The sequence below is a fragment of the Pectinophora gossypiella genome, chromosome 20 (genome assembly GCF_024362695.1).
Source record: "Pectinophora gossypiella chromosome 20, ilPecGoss1.1, whole genome shotgun sequence".
Taxonomy (NCBI): Eukaryota; Metazoa; Arthropoda; class Insecta; order Lepidoptera; family Gelechiidae; genus Pectinophora; species Pectinophora gossypiella.
The window spans coordinates 9758946-9777912 of record NC_065423.1 but is presented as its reverse complement, the minus strand read 5'-3'; the positions used below and the strand labels follow the sequence as shown (position 1 = coordinate 9777912).

The 18967-nt window shown below is 36.4% G+C and overlaps 1 protein-coding gene across 6 annotated transcripts in view; it reads left to right on the top strand.

Moving 5' to 3' along the window:
• LOC126376206 (two pore channel protein 1-like) overlaps positions 1 to 15911 on the top strand; it is a 36667-nt gene extending 20756 nt beyond the window's left edge. For all 6 annotated transcript variants that reach the window (XM_050023456.1, XM_050023452.1, XM_050023457.1 and 3 more), the window contains 12 exons: positions 163 to 295; positions 6381 to 6480; positions 7261 to 7441; positions 7900 to 8112; positions 8429 to 8548; positions 9548 to 9716; positions 10250 to 10420; positions 11546 to 11741; positions 12619 to 12724; positions 13882 to 13988; positions 14442 to 14550; positions 14882 to 15911. In XM_050023456.1, the coding sequence (XP_049879413.1) occupies positions 163 to 295; positions 6381 to 6480; positions 7261 to 7441; positions 7900 to 8112; positions 8429 to 8548; positions 9548 to 9716; positions 10250 to 10420; positions 11546 to 11741; positions 12619 to 12724; positions 13882 to 13988; positions 14442 to 14550; positions 14882 to 14991 (1715 nt within the window). In that variant the 3' untranslated portion in view covers positions 14992 to 15911. The remainder of the gene's footprint in view (positions 1 to 162; positions 296 to 6380; positions 6481 to 7260; positions 7442 to 7899; positions 8113 to 8428; positions 8549 to 9547; positions 9717 to 10249; positions 10421 to 11545; positions 11742 to 12618; positions 12725 to 13881; positions 13989 to 14441; positions 14551 to 14881) is intronic.
• The last annotated feature ends 3056 nt before the right edge of the window (positions 15912 to 18967 follow it).

The window sequence follows — 18967 nt, the reverse complement described above, 5'->3', positions numbered from 1 at the left end:
CAATATTTCTTTATTTGTTTTTTTTTTTCTTATTTTTTTTTATGGATTTTGAATGAAGAAGCCCACTGTGACGTCATAGAAAAACGAGCTGAAATGTCGGACGTTTTTCTTTTTTTTTATTTGTGTGTTTATTTTTCATATTTGTATATTACTTTGTTTCAGGTTTGCTAATGTTCTTCGTAGTAACGTATTCGTTGCTGGGATATTATTTATTCTCTGAACACGTGGACAACGGACACTTCCAAACTATCAGCGATTCCTTTGTCAGCATGTTCGTCTTGCTTACCACTGCCAAGTAAGTCATCTTCTAGTAGCAAGGGTTGATGGGGTTGGCAATCCACCTAACAATCATCTAACCTAACAGTTCAATTCAAATTTATCTTTATTAATTCAAAAATATCTTTATTCAGTAGGTAACATAGTTACACTTTGAATCGTCAATTTTACATAACGAACGTCTCATCCGCCTAAAACTACTGCAGCTTCTCACAACCTGTATAGCAGGGGAAAAGAAGCTGCAAGAAAAACCTCGGCACAGGCCCCATAACGTTCTTTAAAAAAATAAAAATAAACATAAAATGTTGGTATAAGTACAATTGAGTAATTTAGCTGCCTAATATTGTAGTGTGTACCTCCACACCTATGTTATATACATATCTGTGTTATATATCAGATCCAACAGACAGACAATAAACGACCGTCTTAGAAGACACACGTCTCTTATTTAATTCCACAACTCCGGCGTCCCACAGTGCATGGCGACCCTGCCAGTGCTGCCTTACGGCGGCGCTGCGCACGAGTTAGAAAAAAAGTGATTTGTGCAAGTAAAAAGGACTTAAAAAAAAAACATAAATAGTAAATACTAAATATTAAACAAAAAAACACAAATATGGGACCCACAAAGAACAATTAAAATATAAAGTGCACATAAAATTAAGTTTTAATACGTAAGATAATATAGGATATTAATACTTTAAATTACGTAAAATAAAATAACATAGCTACTAATCAAGAAAATAAATATAATGATCAGCGTTAAAATACCAAATAAATACAAGAAGATTTGGACATCTGGCGAAAATTAAATAAATAAAATAAGTAAAAATGTGGTGCGGTAATCAACTTATGGTGATGGAAGATGGAATTAAGGAAGATCAGAGAGCCATCCAGCGGAGTATTGTTCGAGACGGATGTACCTATGAGGAGATAAGATGCAGGCAGCCGGGTGATGGTGTAGATGGTGTCTGATGAGGAGGCAGCCGGGAGTTGTGCGAAATCATCGGCTTGAGAGTTTGTCATTACGGAAAGGTGGTTAACAACATTTTATAAATTCGGTTCAGATGCGGCTACCACATTATTTTAAATTTTATCAAGAATGAAGAAGAGGTATTTAACTATTTACGATGTATTTTAAAAATATATGATATGAAAGTGACTCTCATCTAACATTACTTTAGTTCACTTACATACATACATAATGTAACGTTAGTTTATGAATCAAGTTAATCAAATTATTTTTAAGCATTTATCAAATTAATCTAAAAAGGTGCGCACCTGACCCTATTAAAGGCATTTGGAGACTATTTTGCATATATTCATATATAATTTCTTATTTTAAATATAAGTCTAATACGTACTATAAGCCTCCGTGCTTAGCGTTTATAATAACAATGCATAGTTTTAATTCATAACGTTATTAAAATTTTATGCTATTACTATCTAAATATAAAACTATATTTCGTTAATAATTGTACTTACTTATATGTATTTTCAGTGAAAAAGTATTATTCTTGTCTTAACTCATTTTATTTTCAGAAATTGGAAACTCAATTCGAATATATACTTTACGATTTGAGGATTTGTTTGCTTTTGTAGGCGGTTATAAAGAAAATTTTATATAGAATTAACAATCGTTAAACGTTAATAAATATATACACGTAGTACGGAATTACTTTCAAAACGTAAACTACAGAATTGAACATTTTAACATAATTATGACTGTATTATTTTTCTCTCTCTCTCTCTCTCAATTTCGTTAATTTACGAAGTAATACCAATTAAGTACCAATTAGCAGTGGAATAAGTAATATAAGAAAGAGCTTTATCAGTCTAGGCACATTGATTTGATCGCTTGTGTAATCTTGTGTTTTAAGTTACAGGCTAACAGTATTTCCTGAAAAGGTAAGGTAAACAGTAGATATTCAGCAGCTCATCATTTTGTTTAGAATTAGCATGTTTGTTTAAAAAAACGTGACGATTATTAAAAGTTATCCAAAATATATTAACATATTCTATTTTATGTGACTAAATAACTTTTTAGCACACATAGATTTCATTCAATTCGTAATGAAGTAAATAATTTCAATAAGTATGCAATTACATTTTTTATACCACTGAATGTTGTTATTTCATACAATGTTTAATGATTATTATTTTAGTAACGAATATTAATAGAAACAATACAAAAACATTCTTAATTTTCCATACAACTACTACTATTGGGAGCTATCCAGCATTTTCTGATTCACAGTTAACATTGTAGATATAAACAAATCTATTAAGTAAACTTAAACATGACGAATAGATAAAATCAATTTCACATAACTGAAATAGGTATTACATTCAATAAATATAAACGTTAGTTCGTGATTATTGGGTATTAACTTATTCATTCATTATTATTTTTACTACAGAAAACCATACGTAGATAACTTGATCTATTAATTAAACACGTATAGCAATAAAACACATGAAGAACTTTAGGAAACAATAAAACTATTAAGCAGGTAAAAGTCGTAAAATTAGAAATAAAACATGATAATTAGGTACAATGATACAAAAATATATCATCGTTTATCATTCTGCTTAAAGCGTCACTGGATACTTGTTATTGCAATAGAACAATTCGCTTACGTTGCAGTTGTATGCAAGATAGTTGCATAGAAGCTCGAATAGCTGGTTGATTAAAATAGCCCTGCAAATGACTACACGTTACAGGTTCGATTCCTGTTCACAGTCAATAATTATTATATTTGATCAGTGTCGTTTATCTTTCAGCTATTCATTTTGAGAACAGTTACTTTTCTAGTTAAATGTTTACACTCAAAGAATTATTTCAATTAACTAGTTGATTTAGTTATCCATTAATATTCTGTAAAAAATGGTACTCACTTCGAACTGAGCAGCATTATCAAATTCATAAGTCAGGACAAGAAGGTCTACAAGTAAGAATATATCAGTTTAGTGTGTATTGTATATGTACAATTACTCACCTGTATAAAGGATAGAGCTTAGTAACGTCGCGATTTTAGCTGACGATCTCAAATATTTCTACTTCGCTCCAGCTCAAGTAACTGGGAACGTAATCATGATGTGTATTCGTGATCAGTAGATAATATATATATTTAAATATTTTTTGGATTTTCATGTTTATTGTGTTTATTTAGTAGGTACCGTTCGTCCTTTCGATTAGTAGAGACGCGTTTCCAATTTAGGAATGTTGATGTTTTTAAACAAAATAATCATTTTCATGCGAAAAAGAAAATGTATGTAGTAAGTGGAATTATAAAAAAAAATGCTTTAGTTAGCTTCGCGAAATGACTTAAAAATGTTATTAACACTTTGGTAGATAAGCTTACGTAAGCAACTGGACTGATCACCCAAGTGCAACACGAATGTTTTGTTAGCCAAAGCGTTATTTAAAATTAATGGAATGAATGTATTGAAAAAAGTTATGATATGAAATTGAAAGCTCAAAATAGGAATGAGAGTAAAACGAAAAAGAAAGTAAGTAAGTAATATTCAATATGCGGTACACGTATGAGGTACATAGGGTTCAGGTCCTTCTGTTTGTCACAGTGTGAACGAGCTTCCTCTGAGAATACTGTTGGAGACCTTTATGTAGTTGTCTTAATTCTGACCCTATAGATAATACATTGTGGGTCAGATCCTTCCATTCGATCATGGTGTAATCGAGTATTCTCCGTGAGATAAGTTGGTGTCCAAATGAGACTTAAAAATGACCACAATTGTAAATAAGGATGTGCGCACAATCCATATTGAGCACTATGTTGCCAATAAATGAATGAATAATTATATTAAATGAAAGAAGAGTACCTCATATAAATATATTAATATAAATGAATGAATAAATATAATACGAGTAAGTAGCCGGCTACTCAAAATAAAATACCAAAGGGATGGTATTAAGTGTACCGATATTGCATCAAAAGAGGTATTGTAAGTAACGATATTGCATTAAAGGATTTGGTAGGAGGAGATATTGCATTAAAGTATTTGATAGGAATAGATATGGCATTAAAGAATTTGGTAGGAGGAGATATTGCATCAAAATGTTTTGATAGGAATCATTAAAAGGGATTTGGAAGTTGTTTTTGTTAGTTGTGTGTGTTGGTTGTTGTGTGAGTTGGTTGTAGGATACTGCATTAGAAGGAGAGGCTGTGCAAGTTGCGATAATGCATAAAGTAGCGATAAAGAAGTATTAAGTAAATAATGAATATTAAAAATGAAAGAAAAAAAAGTTGAATAAGCAGCAAAGGACAGAATAAGAGAATTGTTTAAAATGAAAAAGCGTACAATCTGATTTGAGATTTGACAAAATAAATTAATACATCATGAACGGTACGTACCTACGTCTTTTGTAATCCTAATACTATAATCTTAATAAGTATATATTCATTAAAATGAAAACAATATTATAAATATGAATAAAAATATAGTAATTAAATAAATAAATAAAAAACTCCATTAGAAATAAAATAAATAAAAATAAAAGGAAATATCTATGCATTGTTGTTATTATTATATTGTAAGAATATTATTGTAATCAAATGTTAAGATAATTATGATAGTGTTAAGATTTTAAGGCGGTAACATTTCCATTATTTTTCCGATAGACCAGTTAATTTTACTTTAAACGAATTCAGGTCTTAATGATAGATAAAGTCTGTATAGGTATAATGTATCGTATGGAAATATATATAATAATACAATTTATATAAGAAACAGTTATCCTTTCAGTTATTAAAATTGCTTTAAGTAATTGCTTTGTATGTGTAATTTTTAAAAATGTATCTTATCAACGATATATCATTGTTTTCGTTACTAAGGATTATTTTTATAAAATGAATTAGAATTGATTATGTACGAATAAAAATACACTTTCATAATATACAGGTAATACTGCATAATATTGTGATTTGTTAAATGAAATTTAGGTGACAATAATACAAATGAGGTTATAAATAAAAGAAAAAGAAAAAAGGTAAATTATAAAAAAATATAAGTATATTGTACTGAACTTAAATTTGTAAGTCATAGTAACATTTGCCATTACATAAGTATGAATGTGTAAAAAAAAAAATTAACTTGTATTTTTTTTTTCTCTAAAAGGAGGGAGGTGTAGTGTGTACCTCCACACCTATGTTATATACATATCTGTGTTATATATCAGATCCAACAGACAGACAATAAACGACCGTCTTAGAAGACACACGTCTCTTATTTAATTCCACAACTCCGGCGTCCCACAGTGCAATATCAGTTCTCAGACAGTTAATCCCATGCATACGTTGCACAACAGCGCGCGACGTTGCCAGCTGAAGCGCAACATGTCACGCGGCTTGTTGTTTGTTTAGAGCATGGTATAAGAAGACCAGCGGGCTGAGCACCGTAAGCGTGCGACTATTTTTCGCCTCAACATACGTCACTTGTCACTCTCTCACAGTACTGCACAGAGAAAGACAGATGATCTCTGTCGCGGCGAGAAAGAGTCGCGCGCTTACGGTGCTAAGCCCGCAGCTATGCTCAAAACTGACAGCTAGCAATTTCAAGGTTAGCCCAGCTGACGTCATCCAACCCCGCGTTGCCATTTCGTATTTACAACTTTCAACTGTTTTAAGACAGTAGTTAAACAAAAACTTTACAAAAAAGGTTATTATAAAGTTAGTGATTATTTATACAATTGCTTATTTATACGTTTATTGATTATTTATAATTGATTATTTATACGTTTGCCGTACATGTTGAGCGTTAGATGTTGCGCTTCAGCTGGCAACGTCGCGCGCTGTTGTGCAACGTTGCCGTACATGTTGAGCGTTAGATGTTGCGCTTCAGCTGGCAACGTCGCGCGCTGTTGTGCAACGTTGCCGTACATGTTGAGCGTTAGATGTTGCGCTTCAGCTGGCAACGTCGCGCGCTGTTGTGCAACGTTGCCGTACATGTTGAGCGTTAGATGTTGCGCTTCAGCTGGCAACGTCGCGCGCTGTTGTGTAACGTTGCCGTACATGTTGAGCGTTACATGTTACGCGTTCATTGTTGCCTAGTTGATACGAGGCTTTTTTGCATATCGTATGTTTCAGTTTCCCAGATGTGATGATGCCTTCGTACGCTAAGTCCAAGTGGTACGCGCTGTTCTTCATACTGTACATCATCACTGTTCTCTACGTTCTTATGAATTTGGTAAGTTTTTACTGCATTGTTTCCCTAACAATTAATAGGTACATATTTATAATAGACTACTTGACAACCTAGTCAAATGAGATTCTTTTTTTGAAACGTGAAAACGAAAGTTATCTTTAGAGTTCGTATGGAAATAATGTCCTGTAACGTCATCAATAGAAGCTGTCAAACGTCGTATTCATTGTTACTTAAATAATATCTAGACGCACAGATGTTTTCTAATTCTTAAACGAACGTGATATCCAGACGGGACTAATAGCTACAAGTCTTTAAAAAGTCAGCGATTAGGGTTCTTTTTTAAAATCAAAGTCATTAAGTTTCTTTTTGTTGACGTTTTTGTTTTGTTACTGTGGCGTCCTCTTAACACGTTCACTGTGTAACTGAAAATTAGATATCAACTCGTCATGTGCAATGTTTTTTTTTTGACGTGACTTATTGTATTAACAACTTGTCCGGACAAATGGGGAGCGCTGAAGGCTCTCACCCGCTACAAATTTTAAGACAACAGGCCTGAGGCTGCCCAGTTGGGCGACGTGCAATGTTATTTCTCGATAAACACATTGGAATTTATGTACATTGACACAATTTATGTACATGGCAAGAAAAATTGTGCCCCACATATGGGCCATGCATGTATGAGTTTTAAATGTATTGCCCCATAAGAGGTTCATAGTTCATACACAGGGAACGTGTTAATAATAAATAACTTTCTTTCTAAATTATTTAAATTACGTAGTAGGCACCTGTTATTGTATTGAGAATAGTCGTTTTCTCCCTCAGATGTTAGCTGTAGTATACGAGACGTTCACACGCATCGAGCGCGAGAAATGTCGCGCGTTGCTGCTACACCGGCGGCGCGCGACGCGACACGCGTTCAGGCTGCTCGTGTCGCGCCGGGCCCCGCTGGCGGTGCGCCTGCGGCACTTCGCCGGACTCATGAGGCATTACGCACCGCATTACAGTAAGTACAGTGACCCCAAATGTTACGGAAGTGGGTTTCGGGATTGGAAGGAAACTCACTGAGTCCAAGGAGAAACGAATTTATTCACTATACACATGGTACAGCTTCCGGACAGGGCTTCGCGGTATAACTCCTTTTTTTTGACGTGACTTATTTTAGATTTGGCCGGACAAATGGGGAGCGCTGAAGGCTCTCACCCGGTACAACGTTTAAGACAACAGGCCTGAGCGTGCCCAGTTGGGCATTGTTGTATTCGGTATATGCTTCGGTTTAAATAAAAAAAAAATATATTTCTTTAACAGAGATGGTACATAATAATATTTGCAGTTGCGACCTCCTAGTAAGTGGGAAACACCTGTGTCAGAAGGTCACGCTAAGGGTACGCTATATCCATAAGTACAACCAAAAAACCAAAACCTAAATAAACCCTTAAATAAAACCTTGAATGTCTTGGACAGGCGGTCTGGACGTGTACCTGATGTTCAAGCAGCTCAACCAGTCCGGCTCTGGCGGGCTGTCTCGGCCAGAGTTCGCCAACCTGTACGAGGTATTCGCACTGCGCTGGGCTCCGCAGCAGTCCCGCGCGCCCTGGTATTCCGAGTCGGTGCTGGAGCCCGTGGGCCGCGCCGCCGCCGCCGCCGTGCGCTGGCCTTACTTCGAGTATCTGATATGTGAGTTTAATGTGAACATTCTTCATTGGTAGTCTTATTTTGATGGATAGACGTGGACGCCCAGTTGGAAGACCTTGACTCTCACTGTAAGGTCGCAGTCGCAGGTTCGAAGCCCAATAATGGCCTATACCAATGATTTTCGAATTCCTGTTTGAATCTTATATGGTTATCACGTGAAGGTGAAGGAAAACAGTGAAGAAACCCATATACCTACCTGAGAAATGTGTTCTCTCAAAGTTTTCGTTACGATTTCGCTAACACCCTGTATGTTAGATTTTATGATTTATCTTTGACCTGGTCAAATACCCTATTTCAGATGCGCTGATCATCGGTAACGGGATATCCATGGTGCTGCGAGTGTGCGAGGCCGCGGGGGACCTGCAGGACAGCGCCAGGTTGCTGTGTGCATCCTGGGACACCTGGTTATTCCTGATTTGTGAGTATTGCACTTTTTATAAGTTTGGTGGCGAGGATGTGCTGCCGCCAAAGGATGTTTCCGGAGTACCGAACAGAGCACAGTATTCCGCTAGTCACAAGTTGGTAGAGTGATTAGGTATCGACGATCCAACGGTGTTATGTTAGAAGTTGTATATATGCGTCTTGCTGTGTAAACTTCGATATCGCGTTTCACGACTGCTTCAAGACTGCATTATTGAATGTGGCGCCATCTGTTGTTTGTGGGCGGAACTAGTTGGCCAACTAGTTGGGTCCGCCACATCAGTATCAGAGGTGGAAGAAAGCTACCTCGGGGTCACACCCTGGGCACTATACGTGTGACGAGTCCGCGAGAGTGCCAACGGGACAAACAGGCTGCGCGCGCTTCTTTACTCCTTAACGACTTACGGCTATGTAGACTACAGTAAGACCCAGAGGGGGTGAGGTCGGCGCCCGATACGAATTAGTGCGGGGCGGAGAGTTACCGTTCCATACGTAGTATTATTCTTTATTCAAATAATTAATTTATTTTCAGACCATAATAACGTCCATAGAAAAAACAATAAAAAATAATAAACAATAAATAGAACAAAAATTGTTAAAAAATAAAAAGTGCAAATACATAAAAATTATAAACTAGAAATTAAAATTAAAAATCAAGATTAAAATTAACATCACAATCAAAAATAAAATTAAAATGAAAATCATAATCAAAAAAAAACACAAAATTAATATTAAATTATGTATAAAATAAATAAAAATAATTAATAATATAATAAATAATATAATTAAATTAGTTAAGTACGTATGTTTCTGATTATGCGACAAATTGTATTATTATGATAAAATTGTGACCTGTTTATTCAATAAATAAGTAAATTAGATATGAGAAATGAAAATCAAAATTAGGAATACAATCAAGAATTATCAAGAATTAATAATTTATACTATGCCCGGGTGACACTAGGTATAATATTTAACATCCTGTATTGTGCCCCAGTGTTCCTGCTAGAAGCTGGTCTCCGTATGATGGCGTCGGGCCTGCACGCGTATCTGGAGAGCGGCTGGAACGTGTTCGACCTCAGCGTGACCTTACTGGCCCTTATGGGCGCTGTGCTGCTCAGCATCGCGCCCAAACTGTTCATCGTGGTCATCTTCCGACCACTTAGGTTAGTTCTTCAATAATTCATGTCATATGCGGCAAGTCTACACGTAATCTTTAAGTTACGAAAAAAAGAAACTATGAAATAAATATTCCTTGCATTTTTTACAGCCCACTTAGGGACGGTAATGAAAAGTATCGGCTTCCGAAGGATGTAATATACGATCCCGACGACCCGATTACTCTAGCCATAGATGCAGCCAATCAGCTCGCGACACCAAACACTTCAGAACTCCGATAATGACCCCGCCGCCGGCGTGGTCGACAACTTCCCTCAATCAGCACTTATCGCTATCGACCCGCTAGGGTCGATTAATTCTTTCAAATATTCCGCTCCCCATTTGTCCGGCCAAGTGTGGGCCAAGAAGTTAATGCCATCTGCGGCAAATCTACAATAAGTCACGTCAAAAAAACACGTTTAGTAAAAAGTAACTGATTTGACTACTTGGAAATTAGCCTATTGTCCTTTATGTTGTGTTTGTGTGCCATAGAGTAATGAATTAAAAAAAAACGTTTTTTTCTTTTTTTTTTTCTATCCAGACTGATGAGGCTGTACAAGTTAAAGAAGCGGTACCGCGACGTGTTCGGCACGCTGGTGCTGCTGTCGCCGCTCATGTCCTCAGCCGGCTGCGTGATGCTCGTCATGTATTACTTCTTCGCCATCGTCGGCATGGAGCTGTTCGCCGCCTACGACCTCAGGAACTGCTGTGTGTAAGTAACTCCAAACAACTCATCATCATCAGCCCATTAACGTCCCCACTGCTGGGGCACGGGCCTTTCCTATGGATGGATAGGGAGATCGGGCCTTAAACCATCACGTGGGCCCAGTGCGGATTGATGGTTATTAACGACTGCTAATGCAGCCGGGACCAACGGCTTAACGTGCCAACACACGTAACAACTCATAAATTCAAATTAAAAAAAATAATACAGGGTGTTAGTGACAACAACGCATCCTTTTTTATTTCGGCCACACGATGCGCAGAGGCGATGACGGTTTAGAAAAACTGATTGTGCTTGGGAACACTGAAGGCAAAAGATCGCGTGGTTCACCAACTGGATGGACCGATCAAGCGAAAGACTCGTCATCATCCAAGCTCTACACAGTCATAAGAAAGAAACCGGTGGAGACAGATCATCCGCTCCAGATGCAACCCTGATGCTGGCCACGATCCTCAGATATGAGGGATCGATCCAAGAGAGAGAGTGACATCGTAACGATAACTTTGAGGGATGATTCAGGCCATGATTCTGTGTTGATATCTTTTGGAATTTTCCAAACGTACGTATTTAGTAATCAGAATTTCATAATTTATCTTCGACTTAGGAAACTACCCAATTTATCTGACTTCGACAGTAATAAAAAAATACTATTCAAAGCTTTACCCAGTAAGTAACTTTGTTACCCATTAAATAAAGATTCTCAGGCCAAGTAGTTATTGCCATTTGCGGCAAACCTACAATAAATAAATGACTCCAAAAAATAAAACAAAAAACGGAATAAAAATATTTATAAATAAGATCTAAGATTGTGATCTAAAATTACGTAGGTATATACAACGAAATGGTGATTAATGGTGATTTGGTGATATTTTTATTTTTTTGGGTGGATTAATTATTTCTCCAAAAATAATACAGAGGGCGCTGGAAAGATTTTCCCTGGGTTACTTTTTTTTGACGTGACTTATTAGATTTGCCGCAGATGGCATTAACTACTTGGCCGGAAAACCTGGGTAACCTAAACTCCTAATTTCATGGATAACAGACATTATAGTGCATTTTTTATCTTTGATTTTGAGGCGCGAAGGATAGTCCCTCATTACAATTTAATTCCAGAAATACAACAGTAGAAGATTTCTACAAGTGGTCGGAGAACGCGTCCACGCCGCTGGGCTACTACTACTTGAACAACTTCGAGAATATTCTCACCAGCGGCGTCACCCTGTTCGAACTGACCGTCGTCAACAACTGGTTCATCCTAATGAACGCGTATGCCACTGTCGCTGGTCAGTTTAGCAGAGTCTACTTCATGGTAAGAGGTTCTTTATAATGTTTCATATAACTGTCACTCTGTTACTAACATCAGTAAGTAGTAACCGGGACCAACGCCAACGGCTTAACGTGTCTTGAAACAAGCCAAGAGGATGATCAGCGAGACGCTTGCAATGTTTCGTATAACTGTCACTCTGTTACCAAACCATGTTGTGTATAAAGCGATTGATGACTGTGGAGTAAGCAAGAGAAGTATGTCAGGATCGAAGCAAGTGGAATTCTATAGTCTCTGCTTACCCCGGTGGGAAATAGGCGTGGGTTTATGTATGTATGTTACTCTGTTATTAACATCAGTAAGTAGTAACCGGGACCAACGGCTTGCAAAACAAGCCAAGAGGATGATCAGAGACACGTGGCTACCAGCTAAAAGGCTAAGCTACACTCCTTAGCACATCGTCGAAAAGTCCCCAGTAAGTATGTCTGTATTCTACAGACTGCACTTCGGGGAGTGTGCCCGCGATCTACACGAGCTCATTCCACCATCCCCCTTTCATCTTCGGACTTCCAGACGCACGGCCGGGTTCCATCCCTATTTGGTGGATATCCCAACTATTCGCACAAAGCGCTTTACTTCGTCCTTCATTATGCGCACTGCTAAGGAATGGAATTCTCTGCCGTCTTCTGTATTTCCGAATGCATATAACCCGGGTGCTTTCAAGGCCAGAGTGAACAGGAACCTTCTGGGCGAGCTCGCTCCTTCTTAGGCCTCATCAATGCCTTCGGGCAAGTCAGGGGCCAAGAGCAAACTCATTAAAGGTAAAAAAACACGGATCATCCTACAAAGTTTGAATAATTTCAAGGAATGAAACGTAACTTTCGCATTTGACCGATTTTAATTCGTTTTGAAATGTTTTCAGGTATTCTACCTGTTCACGATGGTGGTGCTGACAATCGTGGTGGCCAGCGTGCTCGAAGCCTTCAGGTTCAGGATACAGTACAAGCGCAGTACTACTAAAAGAGACGGTAGGTCATTTTTTTTTGTTTTGGTTTTCCCCGAAGGGTAAGGCAAAGGGAACTATGCCCATACAGCCATGTCTTACGTATTTTTTTCTTGATGATTAATGAAATGATGAAAGGTGATGATGATGAAACCTAAGCCCCCACCATCGGAGCAGACTCCTACTCCGAACCCCAAACGAATTAATTCAAAAGTCCGCATAAACTTTCGAGTTATGAAGCGGCTTGTTGGCACGAAGCGAAAATAAGTAGATACAATTTGTTTATTGAATATTCAGATAAAATAACACTGTCGCGAATGTTTTCCGACTAACTTAATGCGATCATTAACCACAAAACACCACTTTAAATAGATTATTCAATGAAGAAAGTAACTGTCCCGTTCCCGTTCCCGCCAAAAAGCCAGACGGTAGGTCATTAAAAAGAATAATGAAGGATTTTCCAGGCTACGTTCCCTAAAATAAAGATAGATGGCGCCATCGTCGATTACTTATTTGCCTATATTACCTTGCGAAATCATGTCGAATTCTTGTTCGGATCATAAATGGTTATCACATGCTCAGCGGTGAAGGAAAACATCGTGAGGAAACCCACATTGCCGAGAAATGCATTTTCGGAGGTATGTGACCTAACTTGTTTTGGGCTGGTTTTCCCTTCGCGTGTTGGAAGGTCAGACAGGCAGTAGCTTTAAAAAACCGGACCTAACAAATCTTCAGGTAAGCGGACCCTGTGAAAAACGGGATAATGCTAGGATGATGATGACATAAAATTAAATTATACATAAACGTATAATTTGATATACTTGACGCGCGATTTGTTTTCTTTATGAAACATAACATAGCATCACGCCTGTACCCCATTGGGCGGTAGGCAGAGGTGTATAGTATATACATACGGTCACGAGCATTAATATGTATACACTTTGGTACCATGTCACATTAACTTTTTTGACAAATTGAACTGTAAGTCTCACTAAATGCCAAATATGTTAGTGCGACAGAGTCCTAAAATGGGCACATTATATTGCTCATGTCTGTACGTACACCCAATCCTCGCCAGCTATGTTTCAGCTGTGTTTAGTGTTGTGATGTCTGTTGTCAACAAAGAAAATAAGTAGTTTTAACACTTGACGAGGCTTATTGAAATGCAATCTATATTTTCAGAGGAGAAGTTATTGCACGAGGAAGTGCACACGAACTGGGAGGAAGCTCAGAGGTTAGGAGCCGTTGGGGACCTCGCTGACCAGCTGAGGCCTTACTTGCCTCCAGGGGTGAGTACAACATTAAACCTCCGTCATTTGTTGCGTTAAATCACACCTCAGACACTCTTGCAGCCCTAGCAGCCCTACCACGCTAACGGCGCGAATAGAACGAGTAAATGTCAAAGCGCGAGTTGTCAAATCTGACAGATGAGTTAAGGTTCCTCGTGTGTGCCTCGTTCACGCGTCCACTTGCTCGCTACTTGAATATGAAAAGTGTGTCACACAAATGATGTTAAAAAGTATAAATTTTCCCATTTCTTATAAAAATAGGTGTCGGTCTTTTTATTTGAGGTCGGCGTCCGATACGAGTTGGTGCGAGGCGGAGAGTTACCCTTCTATACGTAGTATTATTCTTTAATCTATGGTTACATAAGGGCAAGTCTATGGATTTTTAAAACGATATAAAATACCGTTTTCATTACCACGGGTAGTAAAGTTGGATTTTTTAAATGTGCATTTCAGGCTGACGTGACGTTCATCGGGTCCCGGCCGCGCACGAAGGAGGTGCTCCAGCGACGCATGTACCAGACTGAAATACAGAAGTGGCTAGCCGAGGAGGATGAGAATGAAGGTAAATCAACAGTCAATATAAAATGGGGAAAATATAGGCGCCATTATGCAAGATGGCTGACCAAAATAGACATATAAAAAAAAAATATTTTTCATGAACTCATGAAACTAAATTTAGAAATAGACATACTTTTTGGTCTGCCATAGACATAGACACATATATTTTTTCATGAACTCATGTCGTAGTGATTATATTCTCTTTGGGTCAGCCATTTTGCACAATGGCGGTTATAATTTCTGCCTCCAATTTATATACTGTATGAGGTTGTTTAGTTATACAGCCTGATACATTTATTGACGCATGAGATTGACTCTGCATTGATCGTCTACAGGCCTCCCTCCCTCAGCCACACTGACTTCCAGCGAAGACCCGCTATCACCACCGCTGATTCAACAGCCCGATGGAGATAACACTCAGCTTAGACCTGCATACGAGTTGTAGAATTTAATCTACACAGCACTACATGATAGGCTGACCGCGGTATGGGACGCGGTCACCTGGTTATGATGAACTTTGCGCGGGATTTTAGGCGTATAACCTAAAATATTTGGTAAGTGACATGTGACAGTAAGTGTTACCATATTAAGGTACCCTGTTTTTTCCAATAATTATTTTAAACAAGGATTTTTATTGCAAGTTGTTTTAAAGTAAGAAGTTATGAAAGTACAAGTTTAAAATAAAGTGAAATTACTATCAGAAATAGTAACTACTTATACAATTTTATTTTTGATATTAAGTTGGTGTAATAGTCTCTGATAACTTGCTAATATCGATTTAACTTTTTTTGGATGTATTGCCGAACTATCCCATTTATTTACACTAATATTGTAACTGAAGTATTTTAATTAGAAACTGTGATAGTGTTACAAGAAAAATCTTCGAATATTTATTTATTTTTAAAATTGTTTTATTATAATTTTTATTTAAAGGAATCATATTAATATGAAATTAAAATAATAAGTACAAGTCGTAAGTCGTATTTTAAACAAAGGCGTGGTGTGTTGAGAATTTTATATTTTAAAACATAAGCTACCCTAGTTTTTTTTTAATAATATATTTATTAGGCCAACATTCTAACTAAATACTCTAGTATCTTTTTATGTTTTATATTTCTTCTCAGCTTCGACACACTACGTTCAGTTTTAATATAATTTAGTCAAATTCATTGTAATGTCTCAAATACGAGATTATACTTTGGTTGTATTATTTAAATCATTAATTTAATAAGTAAGTAATATATTTGAGTTTTATATTTAGTTTTAATGCGTACCTAAGGTTAGTTGTTTTAGCAGCTAGCATTGAAAACGAATTTTACAAAGTGACGATAACTTAAAGAAATATTAAATTGTAAAGAGTAAGAATCTTGAATGATGTCATTTATAAATAATGCTGTCCTTCATGATAAGGACAAGAAAGAGATAGCGATATAGTGACTGCAAGAATCGGTATGAATGACTTAAAAACATGTATAATTTACTCCTAACGTTCCATTTCGTCATTCTCTTGTGCTTTTAATTCTCAGCTTTTTTCATTTTTTTTTATATATTTTTTCTTATGGCAGCCCTAATGAATAAACAAACCATGCGAGCTAGGGCACGGGATTTTGCCAGCGCTAAATCCAGGTCCCTGGCTAGTTTCTTCCGCTTTTCTGATTCTGTGTATAGCAAGTTTGAAAGAATAAATTAAAAGAATGCGAAACATTATTGCCAAAAATAATGCAAAGTAATTTAATAGCGTCGGTTAACTATGCGACACTTATGGAAATATGATATTAATGGCTGATTCTTAATGTGAAGGATCGTGTTCTAAATACTTGAGTAGAGTAGATAAAGAATTGCCTTTGTAGTTATAAGTAAACCTTTGGTCTCTATATAACTATATTGCGTCGTGGGCAAAAGTACGCAATTTTACAGAACCGGTAACCATTACAGTGGCAACACTGATTATATTTTTCGAGTAGGCATCTCTTATAAAATAGTCTGTGTTGCCAGTTTTTGGTAACCTGTTTGATTGATGTTGAAAGTGTCACCGTTAGCACGTAAAATGTATGAAATTAAAAAGAATGAACGAGACCAATTCTAAAATAAGCTGTAAAAATGAATTTTAGGATGTATAGTATAGTCATTTTAATGTGATAAGCATAATAATGGACCATCAAGTTTAAAAGAGTTACTTATGTAATTTTTAATTGTATTAACCAACCAAATATTTTGTGATTTTATATTGCAGCTCAGTATTAACTTTCGAATTAATTTTATTTATGAAAATTGTTTTAAAAATCTTTTAGTATCATTCTATTAATCTACATCGTTTTTACATTTTAATTATGATTTTGATAAATGTTGAATTTATTTATATGTTAAATGGCAACATTGGTAGAATTGATATTTTTGAGAGCATCTCGCTGAAACTATTTGGGGTAGGCAGAAGCGAAACTTGTCAGACACATCATGCAAAGGGAAAAACATAGCATTTATCGTGTTTGACATCTTGTAGAAGATATCTTAAATCAATGTTGCCAGATATAAAAGTGTAATTTGTAAACCATACCGCGCCATTCCTTTCAAACTTGTCTTGAGTATAAAATCGACATGAAATAATTAACAATAAGTAGTCAAATTTATTCAATGGTGCTTTTGCTTATACGGTACTGATCTGTAAAAATTGTATCATGTGTAAGTAGGTGAAAGACACAAAACTATTTGAAAAATGTAATGAGATTTGAATCTGTGGTTAATAAGGCTACTTACTTACCTAAATCTAAATATATAAAAGGAGAAACTGACTGACTCACTGACTGACATATCAACGCACAGCCTAAACGGCTAAACGTAGGCACTTGAAATTTGGAAGGGACGTAGCTTAGGTACCGTAGAGATGCACTAAGAAAGGAATTCCCGAAATTCCCACGAGAACGGGAATTAGCGGGAAAATCCTTTTGTATGAAAAATCTAAACCACTTAAGTTAGACGCTTAAAATTTGGCATGCACTCCCACACACACAAAGAACTTTCTTTTATAACACGCCACGCGGACGAAGTCGCGGGCAAAAGCTAGTATAAAATGAGACCGTTTTTTACTGAATGAAATCACATGTTACACCTTATTTAACTATGATTAGAATGACAACAGGACAGAGATATAGTAAATCGTCATGTGCGAAAGAGACGAAAGATGTCTGTTACACTAAATCACCTTAGTACGAAAGAGACGAGGGATATGCCAGTTCAATCATGAATACGTTACGTGATTATACGTTAAATAGGGTTTAGGTATATTCCAATGAAATGTAGAGCAAAAAATATGATAATTTGCAAAAATATCAATAGTTTTGTGTCCGCCTACAAGGTGTAGATTATAAAAAACATCATTAATATACTCACATAAGTTTTATAAGGTTTTTATTTATAGAAACATGCAAATTTTAGGCGAAATTCACTTAAAAATAAATTAATAAGTACAATTGAAAACAAAATTATTAGAATTCAGAACATTATTCACTTTTGGGAGTAGCTGCTAAAGCCGTTTCTTTTGGATCCACCTATCTGTATTACTAGCAGAGAAAATCGGACTGATTTCACAATACATATATATTACAAGCATATAAAAATATCTAAATTAAATACCTAATTTTACTTGTTCTCTTGGTACACTCATGAGCAATATAATGTACCCACTTTAGGACTCTGTCGCACTAACATATTTGACATTTAGTGAGACTTACAGTTCAATTTGAACTGTGAAAAAGTGTATACATATTAATGCTCGTGACCGTCCGTACACAATATTTTTTACTTAGAAACCATATCGTAAGTGAATTTCGTCGGTTGATTGATGAAGCTAAGTAAATCACTCACCTGTCATCTCCAGCTAGCTGGCTGTGTCAGTAATAATCAGACCTATTATAAGTATCACCATTTAGTGTTAGAAGACGTGAACAGAAATAAATATGAAAGCATTCTTGTGGCTTAAAAATAACGCAACGAAAACGGGTGGTTTCCTAAGTCAAAGATAAATTATGAAATTCCGAGCACTAAATAAAGACAGATCTAAAGCTGACAAAGTGTTTTCTTTTTTCTATTTAACTTAAAGAAAAATGTAATAATAAGTGCGACATTTTGTCACGTTTTTCTATGACGTCACAGGTTGCTTTTTCATACAAATTCCATAGTAGTTTCGTATTTTGACGTTTAGTAAAAAGTAACTGATTTGACTAGTTGGAAACTACCCTCGTGTACCGCGGCGGGTCTTCACTCATACCCAAAACAAAGATAAAAGATGCATATGTCTGTTATCCGTGGTCTTTACAGCATCTACATTGTTTTTGAGGAATGTAACCTGATAAGTCCCTCATTAAGTGTACGATTATTTTGCTACTGTGTGTTTTGTTTTGAGTGACGTCAATAATCAACGACAG